The sequence below is a fragment of the Pongo pygmaeus genome, chromosome 3 (assembly GCF_028885625.2).
Source record: "Pongo pygmaeus isolate AG05252 chromosome 3, NHGRI_mPonPyg2-v2.0_pri, whole genome shotgun sequence".
Lineage (NCBI taxonomy): Eukaryota > Metazoa > Chordata > Mammalia > Primates > Hominidae > Pongo > Pongo pygmaeus.
Window position 1 is genome coordinate 4,282,319 of NC_072376.2, and position 22,489 is coordinate 4,304,807.

The following is a 22,489-nucleotide window of genomic DNA, read 5'->3' on the forward strand; positions in this document are numbered from 1 at the left end:
ATAAATAAAATAAATAAAAAATAAAATAAAATAAACATTTTACATATGTCACTGACTTTGTACCCGGAATTTTTTTTCTGATTTTTTTAAAAGCCTCCACTTAGAATACACCAGATGCCCAAATCCGTCAGGAGGCGACAATGAAATGTTTGCCCCTTTCAGGGTATAAGCCCTGTCCTCAGCCCTGACCTGAGCACTTCACATTGGTTGGCTCCCACGTCACTTTTGAAACCATCCCACAAGATTCGTTTGGTATTCCTCCTTTCACAAGGAGGAAATCGGGGCCCAGCGGGGGAGGTGACTCCCCCAAACCCCAGACTCAGCAGGGGCCCAGCACAGAGCCAGTGACCACGAAATGCACGTGGACAAGGCCCAAACGCAGGATGTGTGACTGCAGTGGGGACTGGAGAGGGATGGAGAAGACATCTCTGCAGGGGCTGGGGTGGCCATAGCCCGGTGGGAAGCTGGTGCACCTTTTCCTGGCTGGTCTTTTTTTGTTGTGTCTAATTTTTCTCTGGCTGTTTATGAGGGGGTTCTGGTTTGATTAATGGGCTGTGTTATCCATTACCCACTTCTGAAATCACGGGCTCAGCTGCCTAAAGTGCTCTGACAGTGTGGGGGCTGCAGCCCTCCTACAGAACAGAAGCCAGGGAGGTCCCGGTACTGTACCGCTGTCTGCAGCTGGCGGCCTGTGGCATTCACCTGGAAAGAGAGACATGGCACTGTTAGGGACCTGCCTCGCCGTCCTTCACTCACCGGGCAACACATGGCCAGGGCCCTGAGTGCAGGTAGGGACCAGCCCGGGCCACCCTCCGCCAGCTCCATCTCATGGAGTCTTCACAGCAGCCCCTGAGGCAGACGCCACAGTCACCCCCATTTCCCGGGTGTGAAAGCTGCGTCTGAGAGGTCACATGACCTGCCTAAGGACAGACAGTTGGGCGGCAGCAGGGGTCAGTGGCATCCATCTGGCTCGAAGCCCGGGGCTGAGCCGTGGTGCCCACAAGCCTGATGTCCAGGACAGAAGAGCCCTGAGGTGGCATCTGTGAGTGCCGTGGCACAAGTACCTCTACTGCGGCCAACCTCAAGCTTCCCACCGTAAGCCGCTGGGTCCTCAGAAGATTCCGAAAGTTTTAATAGTCAGCCCCCCAGAGCCCTCACCAGCAGTCACTGCTGCACCCGGACCCAGGCCCCTCCCAGAGTCAGCCATGCAGGCTCCGTGCCCCCAAGGACACCGCCAGGGTGTGGCCTCTCCCCATTTCCTGAATCAAGGGCCCTCTTCCAAGAAAAAAGGATCAACACACAAAACCATCCTCGCAATCGTGGGGTTTCAAGGGCCCTTTCTGAAGCCCAGACATGTGAACCCAACAGTAAGGCCTCTGAGAAGGCCAAACACAGCCAACCCTAAGCAATGCTGGCTGCTAAGGGCCCTGTATGAAGAGGGACCCAAGGCTCTGTGTGCATCAAGCAGGGAGAACACATCCAAGGCGGGGAACCCGGCATCAGGTTTAAAGCATCAAGTGGGGAGAATGCGTCTGAGGCGGGGAACCCGGCATCAGATTTAAAACCCGGCTAGTGCCGGGACGGGCCCATGCCAGAGTCCACCTGGCCAAAGAGGGGGCAGGCTGGGCAGTGGGAGCAGCAGGAACCTGGAGAAGGGGACTTGACCCACAGGCAGGACGTGTGGAGTGGGTGCGGGGGGCCAGGGAGAAGGGGGCAAGCAGGCTGGAGCAGAGGAAAAGGCCTGCCTGGCTGTGACTTCACCTCCAGCCAAAACCTGGGACAGAACCTTGAGGCCGGGAGAGTGCAGGCCGCTTTTCGGAGCTCACCCTAGGATCTGGGGGCTGTGAAAACTTGGCTGAGCACATGGCAACTCTCCAAAGGTCAGAGAGACCTGGGCTGCTCTGTGGCCAGGCAGCTCCCACCCTCGGGAACCTCCTGGGACTCGGTTTCCCCACTGGGGACTGGGCAACCACAGTCCTGGATCCCTACACCATTCAGCTCACGAAGCTCTTGTGGGATGGGGACATTTAGGGCACTAGTCCTCCACCAAGCACTCTTAGGAGAGCTCCCGTTTCCACCCTCATCACAGACGACAAAAGAGGTCCACACAGTGCTCTCCGGGCGTGGAACAGGCGTGTGCAGGCGGCCCTGGGGAAGACGCAGCTGCCCTTGGGCTCGCTCTCCCTCCCTGTCCAAGCTGGCAGGGGACATGGACTACGAACCACAAGGGCTGTGGAGGGCAACGAAGATGCCCAGCCCCAGACCACCAGGCCCAGGTGCCAACCCCCACATCACAGCAGGGGGCCCCAGGCAAGTGGCTCTTTTGTGTCTCCATTTCCCCCATTTTACATGTGTTCATTATAATCACTTTGCAGGGATACTGTGAGATGAGATGACCTATGGTCCGAGCCCAGCACAGGATCTTCCGGGGGGAAGAGGCTCCATCAGCTACAGTGTGCATCATTCCTGCGACAGTTTCAGAACAACCCGGAGACAAGATGCAGGAGCCCGTGCTGTGCTAAGTGTGGGAGAGCAACAGGCAAGAGCACTGTTTTCCTAAAGCATCTGGGAGTGGGGCGGCCCTAACCCAAGAGAGGTGCTGCAGTGTGCCCACCTGCCCATCCATGCCCTCAGATGCCCACAACGTGCGCTGGGATGAGCACAGAGGAGCTTGAGTCCCCCTGGATGGCTGTCACGGGCCTGTGGGCATGAGGCTGTCCAGACACCCTCCCTGGCACCCTCACGTGACTCCCAGGCCTTCATGGTCCAGAGCGTCCCCAGACTCCACCAATCTGCAGCATAAATGAGGCATGACACGTTGAACTTTAGGAAAAAAGGAACAAAAAAAAAGCTGGTCCAGGATTCTGCTTGAAATACTGTGCCCTCGCCCGCCTGTCTGTGTGGCTAAAGACAACTGGGTGATGTTGGGAAGAGCAGATAGAAGGCTTGCATGCACACAGGGCCCTGTGTGAGCACCCATCCTGTGCAGGGCCCTGTGTGAGCACCCATCCTGTGCAGGGCCCTGAGTGAGCACCCATCCTGTGCAGGGCCCTGAGTGAGCACCCATCTTGTGCAGGGCCCTGAGTGAGCACCCATCCTGTGCAGGGCCCTGAGTGAGCACTAGGGTGCAAAGCTGGCCGCCAGTGGGGCCACTCTGGCAGCAGGGTTTGCACTCAGCTGACCCGTGGTCTCATCTTGCACTGAGCTTGGACTGAGGCAGGTGCTGCAGCACAGTCAGCTCAAGCGTCAAGGTGATCTCAGCCCAGCACCCCTGCTCCACTCCCTGGGTACCCATCACAGGGCTCTGACGGTGCCCGGCTGGCACTGAGCGTGGCCTGGCCCTGAGCTGGCGAGCCTGGGTGAACCTGGAACTTTGTTTATTCACTCAGCAGACATGAGCGAGTGGAAGAACTAACTTTGACTTGACCCTGGGGCCTCTGCTGGCCTCAGGGAGCTGCAAGGTGAGGTATCCATCCCTGCACCTGCTCCTCCAAAGCCACCAAGTGCCCACACGAGTGACTAGACCATCACACAGGGACTAGACCATCACACAGGGACTGGACAGGTGATCCTTCCTGGCTTCCTGTGGCTTCGAGTCTCCCTTATTCACAGATGAGGGCACTAAGACTCCAGGATGAACCACTGCCCGTGCCTCAGTTTCCTCATGTGTAAATTGGGATAATGATCACGTCTACCTCACAGGGCTGTTGGAGGATCCATCAAGATTAATACAACAGCAGGGTGAGGTGCCCAGTGAATGCTCAACACACAGAGGCTCGGGGCACATGGTGGGCAGAGCAGGACCATCCCCTGTGACCCCCCAACAAGCCGTGCAGCTCCATCGGGGTTTCCCAAGGGGCAGGAAGAGTGTCTGCTGGCTGGGTCACCCCCACTTCCACTGGCCGCCATGTGCAAGGCACAGAGCGGGGTGGGTTTGTTTGCCAGGGCTGCCCTAGCAAAGCGCCCACCATGATTGGGTTAAATCAACAACAGCCGGGTTCAGTGGCCCACACCTGTAATCCCAGCACTTTGGGAGGCCAAGGCAGGCGGATCACGAGGTCAGGAGTTCAAGACCAACCTGGCCAACATGGTGAAACCCCGTCTCTACTAAAAATACAAAAATTAGCCGGGCATGGTGGCACACACCTGTAGTCCCAGCTACTCGGGAGGCCGAGGTGGGAGAATCACTTGAACCTGGGAGGTGGAGGTTTCAGTGAGCCAAGATCGTACCACTGCACTCCAGCCTGGGTGACAGAGAGAGACTCTGTCTTGAAAAAAAAAAGCAACAACAGTTCAGAGTCCTGGAGGCTGGAAGTCTGCAGGTCTGCAGGGCCGCACTCCCTCTGAAGGCTCTAAGGGAAGAACTCTCCCGCCCCTCCCAGTGGCCCCAGGTGCTCTTTGGCTCGTGGCCGTAGCACTCCGGTCCCTGCCTCTGTTGTCATGTGTTCCTGTGTCTGTCTCTGCCCAAATCTCCCTCTTCTTCTAGGGATACCAGTTATTGGCTTAGGGCCTGCCCTAATCCCGTGTGGCCTCATCTGAATCAGATTTCATCCACAAAGGCCCTGTTTCCAAGTAAGCTCCCGTTCACAGGTGCCAGGGATTACGTCATCAGTATGTCTTTTCTGGAAGACACAATTCTTCCCCCAACAATCAGCAAGCCCCAGTGGGTGCTGCTGTGGTGACAAGAGAGTCAGGATGGTCTGGGAGGAGTCCTCAGGGGCTGCAACTGCCCCAAGACCACACAGCTAGTCCCATGATGTGGCTGGGCCTTTGCCAGCTGGCTTGGCCTCCGTAGGCCTCTGGTTTTAGCCCTTACCACACAGGGGTGGGCCTGCTGACCCAAAGCCCACTCTCTGCCTCTCCCAGGCCCCACCTGCCCTGGCAGCCACAGAGCAAAGCCAGGACGACTGTGGCTGGTTAGACTATTCACCATTGCTTCCCCACCCCACCTACCGTGGGACACAGACATCCCCGCATCCCCCTGCAGACTTGCAAACGCACAGCGAGGTGAAAGGCTGTGCCCCTAGAAGTCTCTCAAGCCACGCTCTCCAGTACAGCAGCCATGAGCCACACGTGGCCACTGAGCCCGTCACATGTGGCAAGATCAAACCAATGTGTGCGATGTGTAAAATGCACACCAAATTTCAGACTTAGTACTAAAAACAGTATAAATGTTTCATTAATAATTTTTATATGAATGCCAAAATGCTGGAATACTTTGGACATATTGGGTTAAATAGAATTTGTTATAGGCCGGGCGCGGTGGCTCACGCCTGTAATCCCAGCACTTTGGGAGGCCAAGGCAGGTGGATCACGAGGTCAGGAGATCGAGACCATCCTGGCCAACACGGTGAAACCCCGTCTCTACTAAAAATACAAAAAATTAGCTGGGCGTGGTGGTGGGCGCCTGTAGTCCCAGCTACTCGGGAGGCTGAGGCAGGAGAATGGCGTGAACCTGGGAGGTGGAGCTTGCAGTGAACCGAGATCGTGCCAGTGTATTCCAGCCTGGGCGACAGAGCGAGACTCCGTCTCAAAAAAAAAAAAAAGAATTTGTTATTAAAATCAATTTCACCTGTTTTTGTTACCGCTTTAGTGTGACTACTAGAAAATATAAAATTCCGTGTGTGGATGGCTTTGTGTTTCTGTCGGACGGCGCTGGTCTGAAAGCTGCTTTTGAAACAGTTCTAAGCCTCTTAACCACGAGGTGGCAGCATTTCTTCAACAGGGGAGTGAGAGCCCGTCAGTCCTCCGCCTCCTAAACTGACCAGCGGCTGTGCCTGGGTGAGGGATGAGACCTGAATGAGGTCAGAGAGGTCAGGCCATCTGCCCAGGTCACACAGCAGAGTCGAGGAGTCAGAATCTGAATCCCAGACCCTAGGACATGAAAATTACCTCTGTCCCCAGGCTCCAGTGAGGACAGGGAATCCTCCACCAGGGAAGGGTGAGGCAGAGGGGAGAGAGCACCAGGCTTGCTCTGAGCAAGACCCAGATGGCCAGACAGGGACATGGCAGCCCGGGGTGTGGGGCCTGCACTGCAGCTGACCAGCTCTGCCCACTTCTGCCTGTGGGCTGGAAAGGTCCTTGACTTCCACGCTCATCCGTAAGAGGGGAGACTGGACTGGAGGATGAGTGATTTCTCCCAGAAACACTTGCTGATGCCATGGCTGTGCTCAGCACCTGCCAGGGACGGAGACCAGCCCATGCATCCTGCTGGGTGAGGACAGGGCGGTCTGTGCTGCCTGCGTGCGGAGGAGGAGGCCGCATTTCTTCCTGGGAAAGGGCAGGTCAGGAGAGCTTCCTGGAGGAGGGGGCTGTGGTCTCCAACAAGCCTATGATTCTAGATACTGTCTGGGCTCTCAGGGGCCGAGGGGAGGCCCACCCACAACACGGCACAAGCTCCAGCAGCACCCCACTTGCACACCTGCATGAGCACACACGCAGCGGGTAGAAAAGAGCCCAGAGGTAAGGGGAGGAGCAGAGGTGGGGGGAAAATCCATGCATCAACAGGACGGAAAGGAAAAGCATCGACACCGCGCACTAGGGTGGGGTAACGTGGTCCTGGCACATCCACTCGCAGGGCTCAGGCAGTTCTCAGGTATCCACAAACCCCAGAGAACAAGCGATTCAGAACCTGACACCCTGCACCCTTGAACCCACACAGGGCCCCACTCCTGCAGGAGCCCAGATGTCTGCTCCTGATGAGAGTCCTGAGCACGGTTGGCTAGATGCACCCCCACACCTGGAGAGGCCGTGAGGCCAGGCGGGAGCCCAGGATCCAGCCTCCAGCCTCTACCTACCTGCTCCCCACCCCCGCTGCACACCCCTTGGGTGAGGTCGTGCAGGCAGACCTCCCAGAGGGTCCCCGCGTCCCTTCCCTCTCCGGGCCCCAGATCCCTCCAGGGGACCCACGCCCCCTCCCAGCCCTCAGGGCCACTTCCGGAGACGCAGCCCCAGCTGGGAGAGAGGGAGGGGTCAAAAGTTTGCCACAGCCCAGAGAGACTGCCCCGTTCCTGGAAGGACCCGCGGACCTTGGATGGCCTCTCGCCCTGCAAAGTCCTGGCACCTGCTCCCTCGGACCCACCTGCAGGGCGCCCCTGCTGCTGTGTCCGACAGGAGAAAGACCTCACCCCCGGCCTAGGCACAGGGACCCTCTGCTGCCTGGGGTCCCAGCCTGGATGCCGTAGAGAGCCTCCCTGGTGTCCCCGTGCAGGGGAGAGGTCACCCTACCAGTCCCAGGCCACATGCTGCCCACTTTGGAGACGTTCTCGCCAGGGCCATAGGCGCGTAACCAACTGGAAGAAAGCTCCCGGGCCCCTGGGAAGCGACGGGTCACAGTCCCCGGAGGTTGCAGGGTGGAGGGTGGAGGGTGGGGGCAGGGGACGGCCTTACCGGCGGGGTTCCGCTCAAACTCGCACCCCGGCCGGGCAGCGGCGACGACCAGGACTGTAAGGAGCAGCAGCGGCGGCGGGGGCGGCATGGTGGGGCGGCGGGCCTTGGACGGCCGGCGCAGTGATGTGGCACTCGGGCCGCGCGGGCCGGGGCTCTGCGCTCGCTGGGCTCCCGCCCCCGGCGCAGGGAGGGCGCCCCAAACGCAAATGCCGGAGTCGGGTTACAGTGGGCAGCGCCAGAAGCTAGAGAGGATGCCGCTGGGGGAGGAGAAGGGGCAGGACAGCAGATAAAGGCCTCTGCCTGCCCCGGGCGGAGTGCCCCGCCCCGTCCAAAGGGCTCCCCGCCCCTCTTTGGGTCTCAGTTTCCCCATCTGCCACCTGAGTGCACTGTGGAGCTGATCTGCAGATTCTCTACTGATCCTGCCTAAAACCCCTGGTCGCCTGCACAGGATGCATCTGCCGGTGGAGGGGGCTCTGGCTGCAGCGCTGACCCCAGCAGACCAGGGCCTGTCAGGTGAGGAAAGTGAAGGCATGTCCCCACCTTTTGACCCTTGTCCCTGGTGTGGATGCAGGGGAGGGGGCTTTGCTGGGTGGCTGGACCTTTAGGAGCCATGTGCCTCATGGGTTCCTTTGCCCGCTATACCAGTGCACCAGTAGCAGGCCCCGGAGCCAGCTGCCACTCAACCCTGAGACTTAGGACAAGCCCCTTTGCCCAGAGGCTGGGGTAATGGAGACAGTACTCACTGTGGCCCCAACTCATCGCTGGCACCCAGCGGGTGCTGCTTCCTGCAGGTCATCTGCTCAAAGATGCCCATTTCAACACCCCCCGGGATCTGGGGTGTCTGATGCTCAACCCTGCCCTCTGTCTGCCTGGACTCAGCTGGGTCCTTCCGGAAGCACTTCTGACTGCCCCGGCCAGCCTCCGGCGCCACGGTTTTTGACTTCCCTGTCTGAGCTTTCCAGCCCAGGTCTGAGGGTGAATTCAAACTCCATGCTTTCCCAAGCCCCAGCTGGCAGTACACAGTCCCGGGGAGGGTTTTCCTCCTCCTCCCTGAGAGCTGGGGTGGGGACACGGCGCCTCCTTGTTGTCCCCTGCCGTGGCAAGCTTAGTTCTCACGGACGCTGAGCGTTCAGTCGTGAGTGGCCCACCTGTGAGGGTGTCTCCTAGCACAGCCCTTATTTTGGGCTTTTCCTTCTCAGTGGTACATAAAACAGTGAGACAGTTTAAAATCAATGGCATTTTAGATTTGAGGAAATTGAATGCTAGCTTGTGTCACTTTTTAAGACTCGGGGGGGAGAATTTGGTCATCTTTCCTGGAACCAGCTTCTCTCCTCCACAATTAAGTTGGAAGGGACAGCCTCTAATCCACAGCGTCTCACCCACAAGGGCCCAACCCACCAAATGGTTCCTCAGGGGCAAATCACAAGACAGGGTTAATCGTTCCCAGGGGTAAAGAGGCATCCAAGTCGTCCCCATCACGCCAAATCCCCAGACACTGTCCAGCCAGCCCAGTGCGCAATGGGCCATGGGGACAGGACCCAGCCACACCTGTGCAGTCAAGGTGCGGCCAGAGCCAAGTCTGCAATAACACAGCCCCCGGGGCCAGGTGTGTGGGCCCATGGGGGGCGACCTGCAGGACAAGCTTCTAGGAGAGAAGCCACTTTGTGTCATCAAAAGAGCACAGACTCACCGCTCAAAAGATCTTGAGCCAGTGGCCTGGCCTCCTCGAGCCTGGCAGCTCTCCACTGAGAAACAGCATCACGCCCACCTTGGGGCTCATGAGGATGGGGTGGGGGCAGCATGGCAGCCGGAGGAGCCCGTCAGTGGTTGGAAGCCTGCTCCCCAGCTGGACATGATGTGCGCATGCCGGCATCCCCAGCACTTGCTGCACAGCGGGTACTGGGGATAAAAGTGGGTCCAACCCTGTTCGTGCCCACTCTATCACTGGACGCTTGAGAGAGGGGCGCTGGGGCTGTGAGCGCCTGAGGAGGGAGGGTTGTGTCTGCCTCGGTCAGGTGGAAGGACTTGGCTAAGCAGAGGAGGAGGAAGTAGTAAGAGAAGGCCCAGAAAGGATGCAGGCCCCCTGGGGAGGGGCCAGTAAACTAGGGCACCCAGCACTGTGGCCCAAGACCACGTGGATAGGAGTGGGGAGCAGTGAGGACAGGGAACAGAAAGGGCCAGCAATGCCAGGCTCAGGAGCAGAGACCACAGCCTGGGGACTTCTCAGGGCTTCCGGCAGGAACACAACCTGCTCTTGGCTGCATTTCCAGGAGCTCGCTCTGCTTGGTGGAGGGTTGGTGAGAGGAAGGGCTGCTTCACCAGGGACCAGGAAGGGTTCTGGAGGCTTGGCCATGGATGGGTGCCCAGGTGAGGCAGGAGGAGGGCGAGGGTCAAGCACAGAGGGGATGGAGAGAGGGCTCCTGGCTCAGAACCCCTTCTGGCTGAGTTTTACACCCCATAAGAGCAGGGGGGAGGCTTGGGAGAACCAGATCATGGTCTCAAAAGGACAAGAAGGCAAGCTGAGAGAGAGGACTGTCACTCTGGGCTCCCACAGGGCCTCCCTCTGCCTCACCCATCATGGAATGCTGCAGCCCTCTGACAGATGGAATCAATAAAAAAAACTCCGGTCCCCCAAATAAAATAAATGAGCAGTTATGTCCTGCAAGCTCCCTGCCAGCCTCACAGCCCCCATGGCTCTCTGCTTCCCGCCCACCCATGGGAAAGCCTCCCAAGCTTGCAGCTCCACCGTCAAAACAACAGGAGAAGGCTCCCTCGCTCACCGCACACGGCACAGGGCCTAGCCTGGAGGTCTTGGAAGCCCAGCAGGGGATTGCATGCAAGCCCAGGCATCTAGAAAGCTCTGCTATCCCGGTGATTGGACTGTGGCTAATGCACGGCAGAATTCCCCCCTTTCCATGGAAATGAGACACCCTCTGAATAAAATGTTTATTGATTCACAGCATTCTTGAGACCCAGCATCATTCTGCAACACGTCTAAGTGCACATGAAAAATATTTTTCAAATTAAAAAAAAAAAAAAGGCCACAAGCCTAAGGCAAGGGACAGCCCAGTGTGGGAGCCACATGGGCTGGCAGAGAAGTGCGGAGGGAATGCCCTAAGATGCCTGCTCCAGAACATTCCATGGAGCTTCCGAGGAAGCTTTCCGAGGTGAAACATGACAGCAAGCAGTGCCTGTCTCTAAGAAACAGTGTGCCTCCCTCTAACCATGGTGCCTTCCAGCAGGGCAGGGTGCACGCGTTTCCTTGAGTGGCTCTAAAGTAGTGACCAAGGATTTTAGCCTGGCAGAGACGCAATAACAGAGAGTGTAGGCCCCACTGGCTGGCAGGCTCCTCGCACCTGGGGACCTCCCAGGGACAGGAGAGGGCTCAGCCAAGGAGCTCACAGCCTGGGCTCTGGAGCTTTAAATGGGGACCAACCTGCTTCTGCTGTGCAAGTGCCATCCCTTGTAAGCACAGGGGCACAGGGGCACCGGGGTGCAGCAGGGTCTCGAGTTCATGTGCCCTCTGTGAACCAGGGCATGACGCCCACCTGTGCCACCTCCTGCCTGGAACTCCTGGGCTTGATTGAACTGGCCAGGTCTGTATTTTAATGTTTTTAACTGCTTCCTGACCACATACCTATAGTTGCTATTATTCCAAAAGATAATTTGTTTTATTTGAATTACACTTCGTGTAATTCACACACTTTTAAATTGAATTACACACACTTTTAAATTTATCCTTTTGGGGGAGGCATTGGCGAGTCAGCAAATAACACCTGGTTTTGGCTGGGTGCGGTGGCTCACACCTGTAATCCCAGCACTTTGGGAGGCTGAGGTGGGCGGACCACTTAAGATCAGAAATTCAAGACCAGCCTGGGCCACAAAGTGAGGCCTCCATCTCTACAAAAAAATACAAAAATTAGCCAGGCATGGTGTCCCGTGCCTGTGTCCTCAGCTACTCAGGAGGCTGAGGTGGGAGGATGCCTTGAGCATGGGAGGCAGAGGCTGCAGTGAGCTGAGACTGCACCACTGCACTCTAGCCTGGGCAGCAGAGTTAGACCCTGCCTCAAAAAGTTTTTTAAAAGCATAATAATAACACCTGTGTTTTTGGGGAAGAATCTGTGAAGCCACTTCAGCTGGGTTCTCCACTGTTAATGCCAAGAGCAAGTGACAGCCGCATGTGTCTTTGAAGAATTCAGCCTCTGGAAGGAAAGAATTTGATGTCCACACTCTCCCTGCATTGCTGGCCTTGGGAGTAGGGTGTCATGATACAAGTTCCACGCCTGCAAGAGCCCATGGGTGAAGCCCATCAGAGAGTCCCATGAGGCAGGGGCCTGAGGTCTTGCAGCCCACCCTACCTCTGCAGGGGATGGCCCTGGGCCTTGAAGAAAATAGCAATGACAGAGGCTGAAGAGAGAATCGTGTCCATTCATTCACTCGCTCACTCATTCACACACACACCTCTCCACCGGGTGCCCGTGTGCACTGTGCACCTTTCCCTGAGCTGGGAAATAGGACAGATGTGCACAAAAGTCCTCAACACTGTCCCATGGGGACATTCAATGACATTGATGGTGGGTGCCCCCACCGGGGAATGGCACCCCGTGATTACTAAACTGGGGGTGATGCACACCGCTACTCAGGGATGCTCCACCTTCTCTTGGCTCCCCCAGCACTGCTGTTGGGGAACAAGGGCCCTCCCCATCCCAGGCCACCCTCTCTGGACACCTGGGCCCTGGCTACTACTTCAATCTCTTGACCGTCTCATGTCTAGGATCCAGAGGCCCAGCAGTGGCCTTCGGGGGGAAACAGAGGTCACATGCTCTGATGATATCTTCACCAGAAAAGGCTCTGAGCACACAGACTCCACATCCTCTGCAGTTAAGATGCCAAACCCTTGGCAAACCACGGAAAGGGAGGCAGGAGACAGGCTCCATCTGCGTGCCCACATAGGCAGTCACAGCGGACAGACCTGGAGCTGGGGACCTCTAGGCTTCCAGAGATGGGCACGTCCCAGGAACTGCCCGTGCCTGCTGGGCCCTGACCACAGACTATCAGATGTGAACTCTGGGAGCCCCCAACCAGACTCCGCCCCGGCATTTATCTCCCAAACCTGGGCAATGCCGAGAACAAATCAAAACAATGCTAATAACCAGGTTGGAGAAACAGGTGTCCACCTGGGCTGCAGAACAGACCCTGAGCAAGAGTGACCACCTCACCCACATGAACAGCAGTCACTCACAGGATGCCCACGGGTACCAGATGCCACACAGGGCACTTCCCTACCCACTGTCTCGAAGCATCGCCATGACTCCAGAACAGGGGTGAGGAAGCTGAGGCTCAGAGAGGAAAAGCCACTGTCCTGGGGCTACCCAGTGGCCAGGTGGCCGAGCCCGGAGCTCTCCTCTGCCGCTCCTTCTGTTCACACCCACATCCGGCTCTCTCCTCCTCCTCCTCCTCCTCCTCCTCCTGTACTTCAGCCTCAGCTCAAAGTCAAGCCGCCAGTGTCTGGGGATCCCCAGTGGCATCTCTGTGGCAGGGCCAGTGCCCTTTCCACAGGGCTTCTTAGAAGGTGGGGGTGATGAGCCCTGCCAGGCCCTCAGTGTGTCTGCTGCAGGCAGGAATCATTCTCTGTGTCCAGAGAGCTGTTGTGGGTGGACGCTGGGTGCGGGGTTCTCTTCAGCAGCTGATGCACCATGCCGGCCACATCCAGAGAGCTGTTATGGGTGGACGCTGGGCGCGGGGTTCTCTTCAGCAGCCGGTGCACCATGCCGGCCAGGACTTGGCGGAACGGCCGGCGGAGCAGAAAGTATGTGAACGGGTCAGCCGCCGCCTTGCTGTAGGTCAGGCACTTGCTGAGGATGCCCCAGTGGGCGTTCACGGTGACGAAGGGCACGAGCTCCGCCAGCCTGTTGGGGAAGCGGAGCAGCTGACTCAGCCACAGTGACAGCACCTGCCACGCACTCACACTCCGGGGGAAGGTGCTAGAACCACACTCAAGTACATACCGCAGCCCTGACGCTCACTAGCCAGGGGGCTCTGCACCAGCACCCTGAGCCTCGGGCTCCTCTTCCTAAAATGGGATTACAAGGCCCAGTCCTGGGACTGCGGTGCAAGCCAACATCAGCCCGCACACCACACAGCAGGTGCTCAGTAGGTGGCAGCACCACCACCATCACCAAGGCCTTCTCCCACCATCCTCACACTCAGCTCAGTCCACCCACCTGCACGCACACCTGCCGCGGATACCTGCACACAGAACCAGCTACCGAGGGAGCCATTACCACTACCAGGCTGCAGACCAAGACACCCCAGATGTGAGCTCTGGGAGCCCCCAACCAGACTCCCCTCTGGCATTTATCTCCCAAACCTGGGCAATGTTGAGAACAAATTAGAACAATGCTAATAACCAGGCTGGAGTAACAGGTGTCAACCTGGGCTGCAGAACAGACCCTGAGCAAGCATGACCACCTCACCCACATGAATAGCAGTCACTCACAGGATGTCCACGGGCACCACACACCACGCAGGGTGCTTCCCTACCCACCGTCTCAAAGCATCACTCAGAGAAGCTCGAGGGTGTCTCTAGGACCACCAGGCACACAACTCCCAGAGGAAAGGCTCAGTCTCATATTCTGTGTCTGAGCTCAGTGCTTTTCTGAAATCAGATTAGAACTCAGAGTAGAAGGGACTGGGCTCCGCGTGGGGGAAAGCAGCAGGGGGATGGGCCTCTGGGGACTCTGATGGACCCCTCTGCTCTCAGCACAGCCTAGAGTAGGGGCCACGGAGTCAGGACAAGGCTCCTGACCAGAGGCAGCAGCCTGAGGTGGGGGCCACGGAGTCAGGACAAGGCTTCTGACAGCTGTCCCAAGCGCACATGCTGACCAATGACAGCTGTTCCACCTCCCCATTCCTGGCTTTGAACCAGGGCCCCCAAAGGCCAGGGCTTTCCCCAACAGCCTGGTGATCTCCCAGGCAGTGAATTTCCCAGGATGTCCCACCCCCACTCAGAAGGACTGCAGCCCTGTGATTTACAAGTTTGGCTGGATCACTCATTAGTTTGGACCACCCACAAACATAGCAGCTGCTGGGGTGCAGCAATGGACCAGACTGACTCCCTCCCTCCAGGGCACCCAGTCCAGCGGGATGGGGATGAGGAGGCAGGCAGGCAGGCAGGCAGCCACCTCAAGCTGAGGGGCAGGGCCAGAATGTGAGGACAGAGAGAAGCTGAGGGGCACAGTCAGAGCAGAGGCATCCAGAATCCAAAAATCAGGGCAGGGACACAGATCCAAGGCAGTCATGGCTCTAACCACCTACCCCAGGCTGCGGTGAGGATCCAGTTACAGTAAGTGATAGTCCGGAAAGGGCTTTGCCACCGGCCAGCACATGCACATCAGGTACACTGTCACCCCCACATCCAGGGAGCCCACCATCAGGCATGGACTGGAGACTGGTCACAGCCAACCATCAGACAAGTGGGAAGGAGGGTCCTCCTGAAGGATCTGAGGAGCCTGGCACTTCTTTCAGCCACTAGGAGACTGGGCTGCAGGTGAGTAAGAAAGCCACACACATGCTAGAGTGTCTATCCCGTAGTTAAGCCACGGTGCAGGTGGAAGTCTTCAGAAACACCCAGCTGAGGCTGTGTCTGGAGCCACACTGGGACCAGAACTCATGTGCCAACTACCAGCATTCCAACCAGCCACGACCCTGCGGAGAAGAGGGCTCGCTCACGTGTCCGCTGCTGCTCAACACCTGGTGACCGTATCCATCTGCCCTCCCCCCTCTCCAGTAGACCACAGACTCCACAAGTGAGGCTCTGTATCCCCGCCCTCCTGGTCTCACTGCAGCACACCCCACGGGCTTCATCTGCACCGTGGATTAAGTCAGTAAAACTCAAGAGTGACAACCAAGGAACAAAATAAAAATCCCATGTCCCCCATCTCCTTTACCTACTTTATCCACATGAAGTGGCTCAAGGTGACTTTATTTCTAACCAGATTAAATTCACCTTCTAGATGTCCACAGAAGAGTCTAACAATGCATCCCAGTTCTGAAAACAATTCCCAGGAGAAGAGCTCTGAAATATTTTTAGCAATTGCAGGACAATTGGAATGAGTGCACTACCTTCTAAGGGGCAGCAGGGACAACACGCTTCTGGATCTCTGACTTCCTGTGAGTTAAGCCACCAACTGCATTAGAACCTCGTCCACACACTCAGGATTGAGGTTCTGATTCGGTTCACTCCTATGATGTGAGAGGCACCTGTCAGGCAGGTCTGTCCAAACTGATCCAGCTGTGCTGCTCCCAGGCTCCAGCCCTCAAGACCCCTCCCCCACTGAAACACCTGCCTGGTCTTGCTGACCTGCATCTCCCGCCATCAGAACTGAGAGGAGCCTGTGTTCCATTTGCTTTTGTAACTGCATGACCAGGCACAAAGCCCAGCACAGAGTAGGTGCTCATCAAATGCTTAGTGAGTGCATGAAAAAATATATAACCTCATTAGTGCTATATTGTACCCACATTTTTCACAGAGAAGAGATCCTCAGCTGCACAGATCCCAGAGTTGGTAACAACATTGTGGAAACAATGCTGCAAAGGCAGGCTTCATGACTTTGTTTGGGATTCTTCCTCTTACACTCATGTGTACACTCATAGCTATGCATGCTCACACACATGCTCAGGGCATTGTAAACATGCAGGAAAATAACAGTTACACCCATGAATCAACATAATATCATGGCTGAGTGAGCCAGTCTCACTCATCATTCATTTAAAATTTCAAAACTAAATGCTGGAGCTCTTGAAATTTTAGCACTCACCTTCTAAACGTATGTACATACATGTGCATGTATGAACACACACATGCACATGTGCGTACACACATGAACCCTCACAACATACACATGCATGCATGCACGGGCACGTGGCCACACATACACACAAACATGATAATCAGATAAATAGCTGGTTCCCGGGAGAAGGACGCCACAGTTTCCCCATCCACACTTGCACCCATGAAGTTTCCTAAGAACCAGAGTCCTTTGCTAGGTTTTATGTGAGGAAGGAGGATGCCGTGATCCACAAGAAACCTGGCTCCCTGTCCCTAAGCCAGATGGGATCAGTGGCGCCAAGAGCTCGTGTCCCAAGTGCTGATTCTGAAGAGCTCAGAGGGAACCTGGCAGGCAGAAGAGAGCTGGTGCCACTCAGCATGGGCACTCTGGGGCCTCCCGGGTTCCTGGGACACAATTGTTGCCCCCCCACCCCCCCCCAACAACATATCTAAGCCACCCAGTAACCTGGGAAGACAGGCAGTCATCCTGGACAGGCTGGCAGAGCTTGTAGGGCATTAGATAGCAACCCCAGGAGGACCCTACACAAACAGAGCCAGAATCCTGGTACTATACTCCCTGCTGGCTCCCTCCCCTGGGGTGGGGACCTGGGCCCCTTGAGGATGAGGGCCATGGACCCCTCCCAGGAGTGTCTTCCTTCAGGGCATCCTCCTGCTGCAGCTCAACACATAGGGTGGAGACCTCCCAGACAGCCTGAGTGCTGCAGGGGCCTGGCCAGAAATTCCATGGAGATTCCAAGAAAGGCAAAACATGATAGCAAGCAGTCACCATCTCTAATAAACAACGTGCCTCCCTCTAACCATGGTGCCTTCCAGCAAGGCAGGGTGCACACATTTCCCTGAGTGGAGCTAAGGTAGTAACCAAGTGGCCGAGTGGTGACCCAGGAACCCTGGAGGCAAAAACTGCAGACTCCCCTGCCCCTTAGCACAACACTGTGATGATGGTACCAGCAGGCCCTTTACACACACTCTTTCCCAAATTACCTGTGACTCCAGATAATTCTGACCTGACAAGCACTCAGGCCAAGGTCTCCAGGAAAGAGAGGAGTAAAGAGAACACTCACATGGCGGTGTTACTGGCCCGCGGCTCCAGCTGGAGCTTCCACCCAGACTCCCGACTCCACGCCCAGGAGATGCGGAGTCTAAGGCCTGAGTTAGTCCCAGGTTGCCTGATTTTGAAAGCTTTCTAGGTTTAAAGAGCCAGGTGCTGATTCACAGACCCCATATCTTCCTGTGCCTGGACAAGGAGAGTCTCCTCATTTACAGGACAGGTTGGGGGCCAGTGCCACCTCCCTCTCAGGGTCTTTCCCAGGAGCTGAAGCACAGCCCTGAGCCTGTCAGATGTGGAGGAGGGTCCTCTGGTGGTGGCAGCCCTCCAGATATCTGGCTGGGAGACCTCAGAGGCCTACTCAGCTGAGGCCAAGCCTACCCAGCTGTTCCCACGACAGGAGCCGGACTGCCAGGACCCACCTGGTCACGACATACGGGGCAAAGCAGATGAGGAAGGTCGCAATAGCGATGCCAATCTTCCTGGTAGCGCGGTGGCGGCGCCGCTTCTGCTGGATGAGGCAGCGCTGCCGCACACTGTGGAGACAAAGGACGGTGGTCAGGATGATGGCAGGGTGGGGACAGAACCCAGGCCCAGAGCCCAGGGGCTGAAGTGAGGGCAGACAGGAGGGTTTCAGGAGGATGTTTAGCCTGGAACCTGAGGAGGACAGAGGAATGGGGGAGAGAGAAAGAACAATGGAAAGGGGTAGGCTTGCTTTTTTGTAGGTGAAATAAAGGAAGTCTGGAAAGAAGCGCCAGCTCCTCCTCCTTTCCCTCCGGCTCATCCTTCTCCACACAGAGGCAACTGAGGCAGGCCTGCTGCTGGAGGGGCAAGGCTGGGGCCCTCAGGGAGGGAGAAGTCACCTGGCCTGCCCGCCCCAGAAGCAGGAGAGCCTCTTGGGTGTTCTGTAGGGGGCCGAGGGGGAAAGGGGAACACCTACAGGAGGTAATTTGGAACAATGGCGACACCAGCTAGAGATTCAGGAGACAAATCCTGCCAAGTAGTGAGCAGAAAGCATGGGGGATGGACCCTGCTCAAGACTTGAAGCCCAAGTCCATGCAAGGGCACTGGGTCAGCAGTGGGCAGAAACAAGCAGATGCCTCAGACTCACAGCCACGCACAGAAGGGGTGTGTCTGGCCGCCCACAGCAGAGCCCGCGGAACCCCTCCCGGAGACGCACACCCCACCGCTCTGTGCAAAGCTACCTGTGCACTGTGAGCACATATCCCAGGAGGCAGAGGCCCCTGCAGTGTCTGCACCAATGAACCAACAGGAAACCCCTGCAAGCAACGCACAGGGGCAGTGCTATGGCTGGTGAGCTCTGGGCGGAGTAACGGTGGTGATGCCCACAAGCTCCTCAAACCAACTGCCCAGGGAGCGCCCAAGTCCCTGGCCTGGGTCGGTCGGCATGCACTGGGCCAATACCTGGGGTGCAGGTCGGCGAGCAGCACGAGCGCCTTCATGGTGACGGTGTCCATGCGCTGGCAGTGGCTGCGTGCCACCCGGTGCACCTGGAGCGAGGTGAGGCAGAGCACCGCCAGCGGCAGCACGAAGCCCACGGCATGGAGCGTGGCGGTGAAGGCTGCGAAGCGCTGACGCTCAGGCTCAGGCGGCAGGCGCAGCGTGCAGGACGCGAAGGCGCTGCTGTAGCCAAGCCACGAGCAGCCAAGTGCAGCGCCTGAGAAGGCCAGCGACTGTCCCCAGGCACAGCCCAGCAGCAGGCCAGCATAGCGCGGTCGCAGGCGTCCGGCGTAGCGCAGTGGGAAGCCCACGGCCAGCCACTGGTCTGCGCTCAGCGCCGCCACGCTCAGCGCCGCGTTGGACGCCAGGAAGGTGTCCAGGAAGCCAATGGCTTGGCATGCGCCGGGCGCCGACGGTGTCCGCCCGCGCATCACACCGAGCAGCGTGAAGGGCATGTCCAGCGCCGCCAGCAGCAGGTGGCCCAGCGACAGATTCACCAGGAGGACGCCCGAGGCGCGAGTGCGGAGCTCAGCGCTGTAGGCGCAACAAAGCAGCACCAGTGCGTTGGATAGCAGCGCCACGGCCAGTACCATCACCAGCAGACCCGCCAGCAGCGCCTCGCCGGGGTCCATGGCGCTAGCAGCTCTCCAGGCACCCTAGGGTTCTCATGGCTCTGCTTCGGGCGCGAGCCTGGGAAAGTGCGGCGATGGAGTGGCTGAGCGGCGCGCCCACGGCTTCCGGGAGGTGCAGAGCCGGCCGGCAAGGCCCAGAGCAGCGCGAAGAAAGAGGCGGCAAGTGCAGGGTCCAGGGCACATGGTGGAGGTGGGGGGGGTGGGGGTGAGGGCGTCGCTCTGCGGAGCAAGAGCAGCCCGGGGCCGCCCTGGAGGCAGCGCAACCGCGGTGCTGTCCAGGGTGCTGAATGAGCTCACCGTCCCGGCAGGACCGTCCTGAGGCTGAAGCGAGGCGCGGGGACGCGGGGGCGCGGGGGCGCGGGGGCGCAGGGGCGCAGGGGCTAGGGAGGTCTCTTTGCTAACACTGTATCTTTCCTTCTTCTCTTCTCGTGGCGTGGCAGGATGGGACTCTGCGCGCTTCTGTTCTGGGCCAGGTCGGTCCCTGCCCTGGTCACACCTCCAGCCGAGCCTCCCAGCTCTGGTTCGTGCGCAGTTGAGACACCAGCGAGAGCCACTCAGTGGATCCTAGGCTGCACAGCCCTCGCCACGCCTCTCCCTCCAGGCGCTGGCACCAAACTGGAGCGACCTGGTGGCTTATACGGGCTGTAGGGGCGGTGGGGGCGGGAATGAAGTGGCGAGAAGCTGTGCAGGCGGGGCAGAGGGAGTGACGGGGCAGGGGAGGGGGCGGGGGCTACCCTCAGGACTTCCTCCCATCCCCCAGCCTCAGCCCAGGAACTGACTGCCTCGACATTTGCTGAAGAAGAGCGACAAGAAGTGGAAACAAGGTTGAGAAAGGCATGGGGGAAGGAAAGAGAGGAAGAAGAAAAAGTGAAGAGGAAGTGGGGGGAAGAAGAGGGAAGAGGAGAGAAAAGCAACAGAGGGAGACAAAGAAGGGGGCACCTTGGGAGGACCCACCCAATGCCTGTCCTTCGCCTGGCTCCTGGAGCCCTGCGGTGCGAGGTGCATGCCTCTCCCACCTCCGCCATCCCCTGTGGTGGCTTCTGAGCCTTCTCACTCAGTGGGAATCTTTCAATCCGTTCGTGGCCAGTTGGCAGGACAAGGATATGGTGAAGCCTCCTGGAAGCTGCTTCTTCCAGGAAGCTTTTTGGCATTTTCTCCCCAGTGGCAGCCACAACATGACAGAAATGAAGGGCAGACCATTGCCCACCCGTCCCCACATTCACCCTCACCTGCAGGCTCTGCCAGCCCTTTCTGAGGGACAAAGGGTGGCTGGTGGTGTGGAGGCTCAACCCGTGGGCCTCTCTTGTGCCAGTGCTGCAAAGTGGCCAAGGCAAAAGCCACAGGTGCACAAGTGGCCTGCTGGGGCACCCCCGGCTCTGTGCCTTGGGCACACTACTTAAACCCCTTGGGCCTCACATTCTCATCTGTCACGTGGGGATATTAATAGCCAGCAATAGCATCTGCCTCTGGTGGTTGCTGTTAGGGTTAAATTGGCCAACATGCACAAAATGCTGAGAACATCCCAGCAGGCAGTGAAGGATCAGAACAAAGTCAACCTTTTTTAGGGGGTCCGTCTTATAGCTGGGCAAAGGAAGTTTCATTCAAGTGTCTGTGCCAAGTCCCCATAACTACAAACCAGGAATGCCGAGATTCATACCTCAGTCCTTCTGGCTCTAACTCCAATGTCCTTGTCATCCAGAGAGGCCATCACACCAGCTCCAAGCCATTGCCATCCATCAAATGCAGCGGCTTTCTCTCTCCCCATTTCTCCCTGGCACCCCCACAAACCTGCTTTCAAATTTTCACCAAATTAGACCTTGCCTGAAGCCAGAGCAGCCACGTCAAAGTTTTTCTGACATGCCCAGGAAGAGTGGGCCACTCGGCAGCTTCTGCAGGTCAGGCAAGGTCGCAGGGGAATAGCTTGGACAAAGTGATTGTGATAGTGGGGGCTTGAGAGCAGGGGCCTCCCCCAACCCCTCCAAGGCTTCTGAGAGACCGTGTGCAGCTCTGGGGAGCAGTGGAGTTGTCACGTGGCTTCACAGGGAGACTTTGGTCTAGACACTCACAGCAGCCTCTGTCACCTCTCAACTACTCCAAAGGGAGACAATTCCACTGGCAGGGGAGCAGAGAGCATCTCTTCTGAGACATGAGTGTAGGGAAGCTCCACCAGCCTGTATTATGAAAGGCAGGCCATTCGCTCATCTGCAAGGATGTACTGGACAAACTGCATGAATGAGAAAATGTGTGCGGTGAGATCTCTGGACTCTGGTGAGAGCACCTTGATAGGTCTAGATCTGTTCTGTTTGCTGCTGTCCCCACAGCCCTAGCACTTCTGGCCTCAGATCTTGCCAGCCTGGCTGCCCCCCTTCCCTGGGTTGTAGGGGGTGGTTTTGAACCCTGTGGTCTTATCACCATAATATCAGTTAATCTTCTTACACTCAAATCTCATTCCTGATGAAAAATTTAAATCCTCTGTAGAGTGAAATGCTGGACCTAATCCTTTTATCTTCCAAAAAGAAAAAGTATATTTAAATATTAAATATTTTCACCACTTCTTTAAAAAGTAAAGCAGTACTCCTAATTATGTAATCCTGCCCATTCTTGCTGAGATACGCATTGCAATGATAAAGTTCAGGATTAGTTCCCGAAGGCTCCTCCCCTGCCTAGTGATAGTTCATGGTTCCCCACTGCCTATGAAATTCCTTAGCAGCCCCTCCAAGTCTACCTAAATCTGGTCTCAGCCACTCATGCTGGGCCCTTTGCTGTTGCTGTCACTCACACACACAGACACACACACAGACACACACACACACATGCACACATGCAAGCACGCACACACTCACACTATTTAGCCACATCTCCATTACTCATCACCCAGCCACTTAACCCACATTACCTGACTTGTCTGTGTTGCTGACTTGGCCTGAATGCCCTCTCTGTACTTTCCTTTTCATCTACTCCTCCTCTAAGACAAAGCTCTGCTAAGCCTTCCCATGTCAGCCAGGGAGAGTCACACCTCCTCAGAGCACCTTCCGAGACTTTCACCTCAGCCCCAACAGAAGTGCTGGGCTGAGATGAAGTGCAGAGGCTGAGATGCCGCTGCTGCTTAAT

The 22,489-nt window shown here is 57.2% G+C and overlaps 2 protein-coding genes across 6 annotated transcripts in view; both read right to left on the reverse strand.

Moving 5' to 3' along the window:
* Nucleotides 1-8,360, reverse strand: part of CPZ (carboxypeptidase Z) — a 29,720-nt gene extending 21,360 nt beyond the window's left edge. The window contains exons 1-3 of one of the 4 annotated variants that reach the window (XM_063663475.1): nucleotides 8,133-8,360; nucleotides 7,390-7,646; nucleotides 670-702 (exon numbers count right to left, since the gene is read on the reverse strand). In XM_063663475.1, coding sequence (XP_063519545.1) covers nucleotides 670-702; nucleotides 7,390-7,477 — 121 coding nt within the window. In that variant the 5' untranslated portion in view covers nucleotides 7,478-7,646; nucleotides 8,133-8,360. Of the gene's footprint in view, nucleotides 1-669; nucleotides 703-7,389; nucleotides 7,780-8,132 lie in introns of those variants that run through there. The other 3 variants (XM_063663476.1, XM_054486411.2, XM_054486413.2) reach the window with 3 other exon arrangements.
* Nucleotides 8,361-10,368: 2,008 nt separating this feature from the next.
* Nucleotides 10,369-21,523, reverse strand: GPR78 (G protein-coupled receptor 78). Of its 2 annotated transcripts, XR_010125846.1 has the most exons (4): nucleotides 18,711-21,523; nucleotides 17,708-17,821; nucleotides 12,676-13,298; nucleotides 10,369-11,672 (listed from the first exon to the last, which is right to left on the reverse strand). XR_010125846.1 is itself a non-coding variant. In XM_054486491.2 (3 exons), the coding sequence occupies exons 1-3, from the start codon at nucleotides 19,376-19,378 to the stop codon at nucleotides 12,989-12,991; spliced, it is 1,092 nt and encodes a 363-aa protein (XP_054342466.1). In that variant the 5' UTR covers nucleotides 19,379-21,523; the 3' UTR covers nucleotides 12,555-12,988. The 2 variants fall into 2 exon arrangements, 1 of the variants encoding a protein (XP_054342466.1); XM_054486491.2 differs by lacking the exon at nucleotides 10,369-11,672 and having other exon boundaries at nucleotides 12,555-13,298.
* Nucleotides 21,524-22,489: the final 966 nt, after the last annotated feature.

Bases quoted from the DNA above. Each gene is read 5' to 3' on its own strand.
- GPR78 (XM_054486491.2), bottom strand. From the start codon at position 19,378: ATGGACCCCGGCGAGGCGCTGCTGGCGGGTCTGCTGGTGATGGTACTG. The intron at 17,822-18,710 runs GTATTGGCCCAG...TTGTCTCCACAG, and splicing joins CTCGCCGACCTGCACCCCAG to TGTGCGGCAGCGCTGCCTCA. The intron at 13,299-17,707 runs GTGGGTCCTGGC...CTTCCCCAACAG, and splicing joins GCCCCGTATGTCGTGACCAG to GCTGGCGGAGCTCGTGCCCT.